At 38.6% G+C, this 12,820-nt stretch overlaps 1 protein-coding gene across 1 annotated transcript; it reads left to right on the top strand.

Annotated features, from left to right (window-relative positions):
• Positions 1 to 4,824: 4,824 nt before the first annotated feature.
• yipf5 (Yip1 domain family, member 5) lies at positions 4,825 to 9,808 on the top strand. The gene is made up of 6 exons (XM_042499045.1): positions 4,825 to 4,912; positions 6,015 to 6,132; positions 6,462 to 6,637; positions 7,241 to 7,386; positions 7,575 to 7,756; positions 8,607 to 9,808. The coding sequence occupies exons 2-6, from the start codon at positions 6,023 to 6,025 to the stop codon at positions 8,767 to 8,769; spliced, it is 777 nt and encodes a 258-aa protein (XP_042354979.1). The 5' UTR covers positions 4,825 to 4,912; positions 6,015 to 6,022; the 3' UTR covers positions 8,770 to 9,808.
• Positions 9,809 to 12,820: the final 3,012 nt, after the last annotated feature.

Raw genomic sequence — 12,820 nt, 5'->3', positions numbered from 1 at the left:
CAATAGGAGCGGTGCACTCGAAATGCCTGGAATGTAAAGTTTTGCTTTGTTTGCATTTTTGGTAATTTGTGCCAAAACTAATGTATATAGAAATATAACCAGTTTTCATTTTTCTTTTTCCTGTCACCTTTTACTAATTTCTTGAAAATGTGTGCAACATTTCTTGTCAAGTTGCTCACTGCCTTTTTCCCCATGTCTTAAAAAGGAATCAAACCAATTTGCTAAGGTTTCAAAGGGTTAAAAAGCTTGTGAAAGGCATTTAAATGCAGCACAAGAGAACTGGTGTCGACCCAGTTTCAAGGGTTAAATGCTCTGGTGTCAGCGATATCATTGCTACGTTCCAGAATGAGATGTACTGTATTTTCATGTTGACCATAATTTTGTCAGAAACTGTTAAATCTCGGATGAGTAGAAATCTCCGTTTTGGATCAAACAAACTCCACAAACTCTTCAGCTGCTGGGTGCTATGTTAGTTCCCGTGTAGCTTATTCACAGAGTGAAGAAAGCTGCTCCAGTCGACAGACCCTGCAAGCACCAGATGCCTTCTAATTTCATGATCTGTGCAGCAGCCATATCAATTGAGTGGCAGGAAATTGAATTAAAGGAATTTATTTGATCTTGTAAATGTTCTGAGGAAATGTGCTCATCCATTTCTGCTAAAAATAGAGCTGTGTGTGTGTATAGTCACATGTTCAACATGTTGTGTGCAGAAGGAGAAAAATTATCTCCCATCTGCATATTTTTTTTGGTCCAGAAGAACATGTAATAAGATAGCATCATCCCTTGCCTTTTCTTCTCTCCATGAGAGGTGGAGAAAGAAATCTTAATTGAGGGTACAGTAGGTGGTTGGAGATGAGGGTTTGCAGCAAAAGAGGAAATTCAGTAGTTTTAATCCATTCATCCACCCAGGCAGTGACAGCAGGATTACAGCAGAGACTTTATAAAAGAAGTCAATTATGACAGCATATGGCAATACACTGCCCTAAATTCAATTACCCTCTCTGCCACTTTTCAATTTTCCTTCATTAAGTGGATTAAGAAGAAAGACATGTTCTTCAAGTTTAGAAACGATTAAAAGTCTAAAGGAAGATGAGAGGCAATGGAGGGGAGGAGACTCATTTTGCTTTTGATTAGTCATGGGTGTTTGCTGTAGGAATTCATGTTTCGTGCATCAAATTGATTTTGTTCATCATGGGGGGGAGAAATGAACCATGTCAGGCCTGCACAGCTGAAAGCTTTCTTAATGACATTTTTCATTTATTGGGTTTGTTTGTTTGGTTTTCTCACCCACCCAAACTTTTCACGTGTCATGAGCTGCACTTGCCTGTCCTTCAGCTTAAAAAGAGACCTGTAATAGAAGTGTCTTGGGGCTAGCTTGGAACAAGTAAGTTAACATGAAAGGCCTGGATCTAGTTGCTAGCATTGCCTCCAACAGGAAACAACATTTGACAGATGGTCGCAAAGTTTCCTGGCAAGAAAATTTCCTCCAAACTTATGCAACCTTGCTGAGGCAACTGCTTCTTGCAGCGCTGACCAAAAGGCTCCTCTATGTATTGTGGCCCTGAGACCCATAACTCGATCAGAGTTTCTCTGTCAAAGACAGAAGAGGCTCAGTGCGTCTCTTCTGAATAAGGACAAAGTTTTCCTCCATGCCTTTTTCCGCTGTATTTATTTTCCCATTTCTCATTCTGTACAGAATTCTGTTACTCCAGGCTAGGAGCACAGCCAAGTCTGTATAATTTACTTCCTTTTCACACTGCACCAGTTAATCTATGGCTAAAAGTCAGACATTTTATTGTTATGGATGCCAGAGGTGTTTTTGTTTCAGCACTGGGATAGACATAATCTAGTTTTAACAACCCCTGGGTAGGACGCCAGGATAGCAGTTTTTACAGACGTGACAGAAGGACATAGGTATGAATTCCCTAGTTTTTGCCAGTATCACAAAAAGTCAATTTGATTATTTTATATTTAACATATGTCTTTGTCATCTGAATTTATGTTTATTTTTCTTTCTCTCATCTGTTATTTCCATTGTATTCTTTTGACTAAAATATAAAGATTAGAGTGTATTAACCCATTGAGAACTGAACTGATTTCTTTCAAGAACATAAGAGAATGGCATCGAGCAACTTTCTAAAAAATCACACAAAAAATAGCATGAAATTAGTAAAAGTAACAAGAATTTTTTCCAAAAAAAAGCAAACAAGTTAAATAACTAACTACAAAAAATAAAATGAGTAAATTACCCAAAAAAAGATAGATTAAATAATTAAATAAATATATAAATAAAATGACTTTTTTTTTTCCATTTTTTGTTAATTTTCTAGTAATTTGATATCTCTCCCTCTTCTTTCCTCTTCTTGTTTAGGTTATTTCTTATTTTTACCTTTTTTTTTTTTTTGCAATTTGTACTTTGCACTGCAGTACACTTCTTGCCAACTTGCTCAATCCCTTTTTTCCATGTTTTCAAAAGAAATCAAATCAATTTACCCAGATGTCAAAGGTCTTAAACGCCTGTGACAGGCACCTGAATGCAACACAAGAAAACTTGCATCGAACCAGGTTTCATAGGGTTAAAGGGGAATGACAAAGATTTTCATTCTTTCTGTTCCTCTTTTGTGCTCTTCATAAAGGTGAAGCCCACATCAGTAATGCTGTCTGCCTCTCAACCCCCCCCCATACCCCCCATACCTATTTCCTCTCAGCAGAGGTCATCAGCCTATTATTTTACATTATCTGTCATCATCAAAGAGGATGGATCCACCTGCAGTATTTGGTAGCGGTGCTCTTCTCCTGCACTGGCAGAGTGATTGATCTGCTCCTCTGCATCGTGATGAAAGGGAATACCTTTGTTCTTGCCAGGTGCCCAGCGCTTGTCCTTTTAAATCATCTTCTACCCTCTGTCTCTATTGCTTACCATTATTAGCAGTAGTGTCGTGGAGAGTATTTGCAGGTATAAAAGGTTTACCCATCTCTTTTTCTGGCCATTTACAGTCTATCAACCAAAAAACAACAACAACACTGTAATGAAAAGGAAAGTATACAGGTTTTCTCAAACTATGGACCAGAACCTATGTAAGGTCTCATGCCTACATCTGGTGGGCAAAGCAGGCAGTAGTGTGAGATATCAAACCATATCTGTTTGTGAATTCAACATGTTTTCCCAAGTCTTGGATGTGTTCATTAATCACACTTAAAAGAACTAAGTATTAGTATTAGGACTCACTCTGTTGCTCCACATTAGAGTGTGACCTTTTAGTTTTTTATTGGTACTTTGGACTACTGTGTATATGCATCAAAACCACTTAATAGCCTATTATTTTGTGATATTTGCACAGCCTCCACGGCCTTGTAAAATGTACTATAGGCTGCAGATGTTATTTTTTTATGAGGGTCATCCATAACACTAGAAAGTCCAACATCTTGAAGTGGTTTGACCTTTACAATAAAAATATTTCTACCACCATAATGTCTACCCCAGTGGCAAAAGGTAGTTAACGGGCCCCAGTGCACACTATTATGATAGGCCCTTGTGCATGCTAGTTACTATAGTTATGTGCCTGAAGTAGCTACCATATAAACTTATCCTCTCGCCACATGATCAAATAGAGACTTGACATTGGATTATAACAGGGGTGTCCAAGGTTTTTTGAATGGGGGCCAGATCAGATAATGTGAAAAAACCTGGAGGCCAGCCGCTTCTCGCATCAAATAGGTTTAAAGAAAATATCACAAACAAATGTGACAAACACAGCAGTTTCATCTTTCAATGAAAGTGTATTCAACTTTCCACTGCTCCTAAAAGCAACGGTCCTCAAAGTCAACACTTCTTTGCTGTGGCCATGTCTTATTTAGCGTGAAATGTTGTCTGCTTTTTTACTGTCTGTTTATGGAAACACATTAGTTCCGCCTGCGTCACTCCTACTTAATCCATATTTACAAACTGTATGATAGTTCTACTGTTGTGAGGTGAAGGGTAAATGCAAAGTGGTCTTGCTTGAATAAAGATATTGTGTGGTTGGCCACATATAGTATATCTTTAAAGTCAAGCTGGGTGGTTTAAAATCATACTTTGTTATAGATAGCTACTGACTATTGCAGCAACAACAAAAAAGATGGAGATGGGTTTGCATTTTCACTAGCACGAATAGACAAATGGACACTTGGTTATTCTTTACATGAGTTCTTCTTTAAACTCAGGCATATATCTGCCCAACATATTGTTGGGGGTCCCACTTTCTCTTTTGGCCCTCTCACCACATAGGCCTGCCTGCCTGTCTATACTGGTTCATGTTATTTCATTTGTACTTGATTCAGATTTGCAGGATGAAGTGCAAGGCATCCACTGACACAGTTTCAGACACCACAGATAATATACAGGCTGAAATATGACAAAAAAAATAAAATAAAATAAAAAATAGAAGAGAAAAAGAAATGAAAAAGTGCCCAGTGCTAGGCAAAATTTAAAAAATGTAATAAATACCGATAAAAACACAAAACTACAAAACCAAACCCTAAAGCTGTACATATCTACTCCCCTACTCTCCCCATTTTCTGTATAGAAATTCTAACTTCGAAATCAGACATGAGGACTGCATAAGGACATTTCATTTCTGCAGTATTTCAACCAGAAAAAAACGCACTTGAAGGCATATAAATAATGGTACATACTATATAATACATTTCTACATTATTTCAGCTTGTAAATTCAAACTGTTGGTAACCATCATTGTAATATCAATAGTCGTCTGTAGACGGCGCTGTACTTCATGCAAAGGGAAATTTGCTAATGTCCCTGACGACTTCCCGTCGGCTGCGTGTTTCACCCCGGAAGTTTTACCTTTCCCCTGACACGTAGCAACCGCAACCAAGTTGGCAGGACTCTGTGAAGATTTGCCACCCATCACATGTAAGTTTCAAGATTTGCAAAGCTTTATAGCTTAAAAATAATGATATGCATGAAAAGTTTAGTTGACTTTAAAGTCACCGCTGACATTATGTGCGAAAGACGCAGCCCCGCTTCGCTAGCATTAGCTAACCAGCTAGCAGCAGTGTAAACGGTACGATAGCCACCCAGATTAGTACTAGCTTTTGTTGTATTTTGATAATGTGTCTTTTAAGGTGGGTGTGATTATCTAGTCATTTCAGAGTTGATACAGTTAACAGTTATGTTTGAGTCGTAATAGACTAACAATGTAAACATTTTATCTTTGTTTTGTTCTTGTGAAGCTGACTATGTGAGCTAGCTACTTTAGCCTACAGATGTTAAAAATTCAGACGGAGCTATTTTTAACGCTACCATGATTACCAGTAGCTAGACAATGCAGTAAATACGTTTTATGTGAGACAGCGACTTCTGTCGCGCAACCTAGATGATGTTAGATAAGCTAGTACTATTGATGTTGCTTAAACGTTAAAGAGATGTAACGTTAACTTAATGTTATGTTTTCTTCAACGATTCCTCGTGTTATGTTAACGCGTGATTTCACTTACTGGTGAAAGATAGAAAGACGTTGTTGCTCCTTGTTGCGGTCTCGCCAATAATAGTATTGATGCCTCGAAGATTGTTGTGCACTGGCTCCCTTAAATTCATTTAGACACTGTTTTTGCATGATAAAATCAGCCACAAAACCGTGGTGATGTTTGACGTAAGTGGTGGATAATTTACTATAGTGTGTTACAATAGAAGCCTGTATGGGGAAAAAAGCATATGCATATACTGTATATAGATACTGCATATATAGAGCGCCAGGGTCTAATATAGACACATTTAAGGACTGGATGGAAGAAAAAAAATACAAAAACAAACCAAAAAGTCATGCCCATCTTCGGTGACTTCAACATGGATTTACTAAATCCAGTTGGCTCAAAATAACAGAAAAATGCATGCAGGGTATAGGTGTTCAGTATAATCTTTATATTGACACATTGTGTACCGCTTCACTTCAGACCTAAAGAATCGTCCTAGATGTTGAGTTATATTCATATTTCTGCCCTTGTGTTTCCAACAGAGTGAGAGATGTCAGGGTTTGACAGTTTCAACACAGACTTTTACCAGTCCAGCTATAGTGTAGATGACCAAAACCAGGCAAGCTATGGCTACAGCAATGCTGAAAACCCCTACAACAAGTAAGTACAGAAAGCCCTCCTTACCCGATGCTCTCTAACACATTGAAGAGCAGCAACTTATTCTCATATCTGTTCGCCATTTAAGTTGCTGAGGACTAACCTACCTATAGTTTTGTTGCCTGGATAATGACCTTACTTAACATATTTTAATAATATTTTTATTGTGATTAAGTTTTTAATGTTTTACTGTTTTTAAAAGTGCTAATATTTTCTGAACAAAACAACACCCCTGAGAAGCAGCTTGCAATTTTAAGTGGAAATAGGCCGTTTTAGAAGTAATTTAATGACCTTTCAGTCAAAGTTGAATTATATTATTGTGTGTTTCCCAGGCAATATGCTGGTCAGTATGACTACTCCCAGCCCATGGGCTACTCCTCCCCAGGGATGATGCAGCCCCAGCAGCCATACACAGGACAAATCTTCCAGCCCACACAGACCTACACTCCATCTGCATCACAATCTATGTACAGTAGCAGCTTTGATGATGAGCCGCCACTCTTAGAAGGTAGGTGAGCCACAGCCTGAAAGCTAGGACTTCTGACTGCATCTTGGGTTCTCACACAGATCCTATCAGTACTCATAAGGCCGAGTTTGTGAAGAATAAAGATTGACCTCTTAGTCAAAGTAGTCTGAGCCGTTTCGTTGTGTCAGTTCCTGAGCTTGTATATGCATTCGTGGCACCACGCAGCTAAGTCTTAGTATCAGAATGACAGCTGAGATGTGGTAAATGCCCTGAGACCATAAATGTGAAAATGTTGATGATCTTTCAAACCTAGTTTACACTTAAAGACTAAAATGAGTTTGACCTAGAAAGGTAAAGACACACCACCAGGCTATTCTGAGAAGAAATCACACCTTTAGCATACGAGTCTTCCCTGTCTACATCCTCATGCAAAGCTGTGATTAAAAAGACTTTCTGGAAGAGACTCCTTTCTTTGTTTGTAACTGTGAATGCCCAGTGTTAATATAACAAGCCAGTTGTGTATACAGTAAGCCATTGCATCTCTTCCATGTCTTATTCTGTCAAGATTCACCTTTTTTTATGCAACTCATTAGTGCACTATCTCGTAGTGTCCAACATTTGTGACGTGTGTTTACTCTGTCTTAGAATTAGGAATCAACTTTGACCACATCTGGCAGAAGACTTTGACTGTGCTCCATCCGATGAAGGCAGCAGACGGCAGTATCATGAATGAGACAGACCTGGCTGGCCCCATGGTCTTCTGTTTGGCCTTCGGAGCGACACTTCTCTTGGTAAATAATTTGCCTAACGTTGGTGAATAATAAATCTTAAGAGCTTGTATTCGTAAAAAATAGGCACTAATATCCTGTAGCGCTGTATAATAAAAACAGTATACCCACCGCACAGCTGTCATCATGTCGGTGTGTGTTTATGTATATCTGCCTGTTTGAATGTATCTTTTTTTCCTTTCTGTTAACAGTCAGGCAAAATCCAGTTTGGCTATGTGTACGGAATCAGTGCAATTGGCTGCCTTGGCATGTACTGCCTCCTCAACCTAATGAGTATGACGGGCGTCTCCTTCGGCTGTGTGGCCAGCGTGCTGGGATACTGCCTCCTCCCCATGATCATCCTCTCCAGCTTTGGAGTCCTCCTCTCTTTACAGTGAGTACACAAGAAAATGGTAAGGTTTCTGAATGTTATTATAACCAGTAGCAAAGGCTTTTCTTTGTCTATAGACCAAACTGTTAGAAACGATGAAGTACCACGCAACAGGGGTGCAACTGTGAACGTAAGTCACAGGTTTTAAAGTTACCGTTTCGGTACAGTGTGAAAAAAACAAATGCATAAGTATATGGTTGTTTTTATTTATTAAAAATGCAAACTATGTGTTGCTTTTTCCTCATCCTGGTGATCGGCACATCTGATGTCGAACGTGCATTTCCACTCACGCACCTTACTGCGGAGGAGCTGAGCCAACACACCCGTCCTTTTCTTGTATACGACTTGCTCTCTCTCAGTATCTGTTTAAACTACTTGGGAATCTGCTGGCGGGACTTCCAGCTCCAGCATTTAATTTGCACACACACCATAGTGTGACTGACTAACATGCCATTCAGCTTGCTGTGCTAACCACAGCACATGTCGCTGATGGTGTAGAGTGCAACGTTTCTGCACAGAACCTGCACTTGTGTAGTTAAGTTCTGTTAAACATGCATTGATTCACATGCCATGTATTCTTAACCGTTTCAGCTTCACTAGATAAGATACTGACAACTCGTTTAAACCTCCCCAGATCGAGTTTTGTTGTATTTGTACAACTTGAAAATGATCATTAGTTGCTTAATGTGCTCAGCTTATGCGTGATGTTGTGAAGGATTATATAAACTTTGTTGGATCATAGGAGATGAAAAAATAGCTGTACATTTATTAAAAATGTGTAAACGTAGCTCTACTACAGCTAACTGTTAAAACAGTGAAAGGTAACTTCTTGCTTCCTTCCTGTCCTTTTTAGGGGCATGATTGGAATTATACTAACGGCAACAATCATTGGCTGGTGCAGTTTCTCGGCCTCAAAGATCTTCATCTCGGCGTTGGCCATGGATGGGCAGCAGCTGTTGGTTGCTTACCCTTGCGCTCTCTTATATGGGGTCTTTGCACTCATTTCTGTATTCTAAAGAAATCATTGGGTAACTGTTTGAAATAACTGCTCCTCAGTTTCTGTAATTTCAGTGTAATTAGTGTCAGTGTAATTAGTGTAACTACTGACCAGTTACACTGTTATTTGCAGAAAATGGGAGCTCCTGTCTAAAATGGCACCATGGTATGTTTTCTTTATTCTTTTTTTTTTTAATACATAAGCCTTCACCTCTCACTGCATTCCAACTCGACCATCTGCAGGGTGGAGTGTATTGACACACTCGTGTCTTCTCTCCACTTTGTTCCCCTCATACATCTTAAAGGAGAGGACTGTCAAAAAACCTGGTGAAAAAAAACTCTGCTGTGGACCATGTTGAGCCTTGAACAGCCAAGTACAGTCCTATGATTTTAAGGACATGAAGGGGGAGGAAGCGAACAAATTAGGTCACACAATGGAAACCAGAGGAGACAATTTAATTTGGACACAGCTGGGAAAAGGTTCTCAATTTTCAAGATGGACTGATAACCAAGCCTCGACAAACCCTGCAGCCTAATTTGGAACCATGAAACATCACCTTAATTTTTGCAAAAGCTGTTGTTTCTGGCAAACACCTATAGATTCTACAACTGCAAGACTAAGGAAAACACCCACTTTTCCTCTGCAAAAGACTAGCTCATTCTGCTTCTCCGCCCAGAAAAGATGGAGAAAAATAGGGGATGTCCTCCTCTGTATTTTCTTCTCTTTGGGACTGAGGAGCCATGAATCTCATCATTTTCTCAGCCGCTCTGCTATATCCCCTTATGTATTTTATTATATTCTCTAAAGATTTGAGTTTTGATGCCTTTCAAGAAGAAAATACAGCTTGCACAAAAGCATTGCTCCAATTTTCGAAACCAACCAAATCTGACAAGACACTGAGAATTAATAGTCGGAGAAATACTGTATATTTTTAGGTCTCCATAGGTTGTTGCTTCAGTTTGCATCCTTAAATCTTTTAGATTCGACTCACTTTGTATGCTCTGATATGTCATCTGTTCATATCTTCTCATGCACATTAAAGTTGTCTTTGAAAGTTATCTGACTTGTGATAATAAAAGGTGCTTTGCATGGTCAAGCAAGTAATTCTAAGAAGCAAGAGAGACTGAAATACCTGTAGCTGTTTGCTGTGTGGCAGAAGAACGGCAGGTGTGCACTGGAAGAAGTGAGTGTGTAATGCATAATAAGAGTTTCCAACAAGCTGGGCCAGTTGTATCACAGCTGGTTGGTAGATCAAAGGGAATAATCTGCATTCTTTAGTGCACATCACTGTCATTTTTCCTGCTTCCTCAGTCTGGAAGACCTTCGAGGTTTAAAATGAGGTTTATAATTGTATGAAAAGTGAGTGCAGACATTTCTCTGTGGACTTGTTTACACCTCCAGCGCTTAACTCATCACTTCTCCTGCTGTGTCACAATTTTAAAACATTTCCACGTCTTAAGTAATCAGTTTTAATACAGTTGAAGGCTTTCTACCGCTCAGTTGTTCAGGATGGGATGGGTATTTCAATTGGGTAATTTCTAAATTTTCAGCTTTTATTGCTAGCATTATTCATTTTTTCTGTTTATTTTCGTCAGCTAGACAGTAAATATTGACAAGTGCAGAATATTGAAGTGCAGCATGCTTGTCAGTAAAGCATCCCTTTATCATATTTTTTAATATGATGTTGATACAGTACATGATGCAGGAGCTATACATTCAGAAGCAAACAAAAAAAAAACAGAAACTTCATAACTGTCTATTTGTCTAATTGTCTAATTTCTGTCATCCTGATCAGTGAAACTACCTGTCGACAAGCAGGGTGTCAGGTCAGGCTTAAATGTTATAAATATTGGGCCAAAAAAGTTGTCTTATTTTTTTAATTTGTCAGGTCTTCATTGCCACAAACACATCTAATTTAACTTAGCCATCTTACAATCAGTGTGTCAAAATGGGTCAAACTCTTCTATGTCACACTCTATATTTCTGATGTTACAAATCTTTGAACCTACCACTGAGCCTAAAACTGCCTTTTTACTTTTTTACTTGCATCTACCTGTCAGCCTTCACAAAAAAAAACAGTCTTACTATAACTAAAGCTTTAAAATGCAAGAACTAGAATAATCTAATAACCACAGAAGGTTGACAAGAGGAAATATTGAATTTTATGGTTGGAACACAATCTTTTTTTCTGCCCTTCTCCCTTCTGGGTTTTCCTTTCACTAACATACACTAAACATATACACAGAGGGGCCCCTTAAATGGACGATAACCCACTTAGGAGGAATGAATAATTCAAAAATGAAAATGGAGTGCTTTTTCTATTCCAACAAACTCAACATCAAGGAGATACTTTGCATTTCAAGCAAACCTAGCAGGAGCAGTTTGCTCTCACAGGCCTCTCTCTCATATTTATATTTACATTTTCTGTATGTGCAATCTGTTCTGTATGTAGATTTAAAGAGGAGATAAAATCAACCTGTATTTAATTGCTAGTTACAGTTTTAATGCATGACAGGGTTTGGTTTCACCTTTTTATGGGGACTTATTTCATTTAATTCTAAATGGAATATTGCTTTTATATGCCATTAATTGCTTTTTCAACTAATTTTATGGACGGACAGACACACACACACGCTATAGTGAGTGTGTGTGTCTTGAGTGCTTCAGATTCTGCAGATCTGCGTCTTCTCAGCTCTGGGGATTTCAGAAACAGCTGAGGACGTTGTGGGTAGAACACAAGTGAGCAGGATGTTGACACTCACGCACCCTTCATGTGTATGTACAGTATCTGGTTTCAGCTAGTCTGCAGTCGGGTTTCAATATCTAGCATCTGGATTTACTCAGAGGTATCTCACATTCTCACAGTTTCCTTCTTGGGCCCAGAGAAGGAATTCATTCCAAACTTTCCTTTTAAGCAAGACCTCATTTAATCTGCACCATCTAACAGTCCTAACAATGGGGCTACCGAATTTTTCAGTAGGTGCTGAAGTGAACATTTGAGATCATTTGCTTTGTGCATTCCTGTGGTTATGTTCAGGGAATTTCCTGTGTGTAAAGTTAAAAATGTAATAGTTTGATCAGCTGTTTCTGTTTTTTTCCTCTTTTTTTTTTAAACTGTTCTTAATGTTGGTGGATAAGGTTTAGCATGACAAAAGCCCACTTTTTGGATAAGCAATTTGCAAGTTAACAGGTTGTTTGATTAGTGTCCAGGGATGGCTTCTCATGTGACAAAAAAGAAAAACATAATGATTAAACAGTGTACACTTACATTCTATTATGTACTTTTAATAATACAAGTCTGTTTCCGAGCAGCAAACTGGTTTGACAGTTACATGATCCATGCAAATATACAGGTTGTACACGGAGATAATTCTAGAGTGAGCAGGAAATGCCATGCACTGTTTGTGTGCAAAGACCTGATTTAAACCCTTTTTTTGTCGCCATGCAATTGTTTTCAGTCAGATCTAGGATTCATTTTAAAAAATACTGGAATATTTTTCATGCACTGACTCAGCCTAAGCACAATTAACAGAAACTCCTACAGAACTGTAAGCATATCTATGAACAAAAATGCATGAATGTGATTTTCAGATCTTATTGTCAGTGTCTTATGGTGATTTCTTGATTTTGTATTTATTGCTTATTTTAGGATTTATGACTCTTTGGGGTGCATGCTCTGCTTTGGGCCAGGCTTAGGCAGCTGCAGGGCTTCCTATCGCCAATATTTTGACAGTAAAACTTCTAAAAAAACTTCTTAGCCAGATTTAATGGAGATGACAGTATATATCCTTCCCGACATAACAGGTGATTAATCAATGATTCTGCAGTTGTGCTCACAACACAGTAGAAGCAATAATAGAAGCTTGAAGCCAGAAAAGTTGACCACAGTAGTCGACTGTTTTGGATGTTCATTTCCATTTTCCCATGCAAAAATTTTACTGTACCTAAAGTTATGGAAATCTTGATGGGAACCAGATGACTTTTGAAATGACAAAATACAAGTCAGAGAGAAGAGCTGGGTCTTCCTGTTTTCTGTCACCTCCTGATACGTTTACACCCAAGCACCACCA

The sequence above is a fragment of the Plectropomus leopardus genome, chromosome 13 (assembly GCF_008729295.1).
Source record: "Plectropomus leopardus isolate mb chromosome 13, YSFRI_Pleo_2.0, whole genome shotgun sequence".
In the NCBI taxonomy this organism is placed as follows: Eukaryota; Metazoa; Chordata; class Actinopteri; order Perciformes; family Serranidae; genus Plectropomus; species Plectropomus leopardus.
Note: the sequence above shows the minus strand (reverse complement) of the source record. Positions and strands in the feature narration are given on the sequence as shown.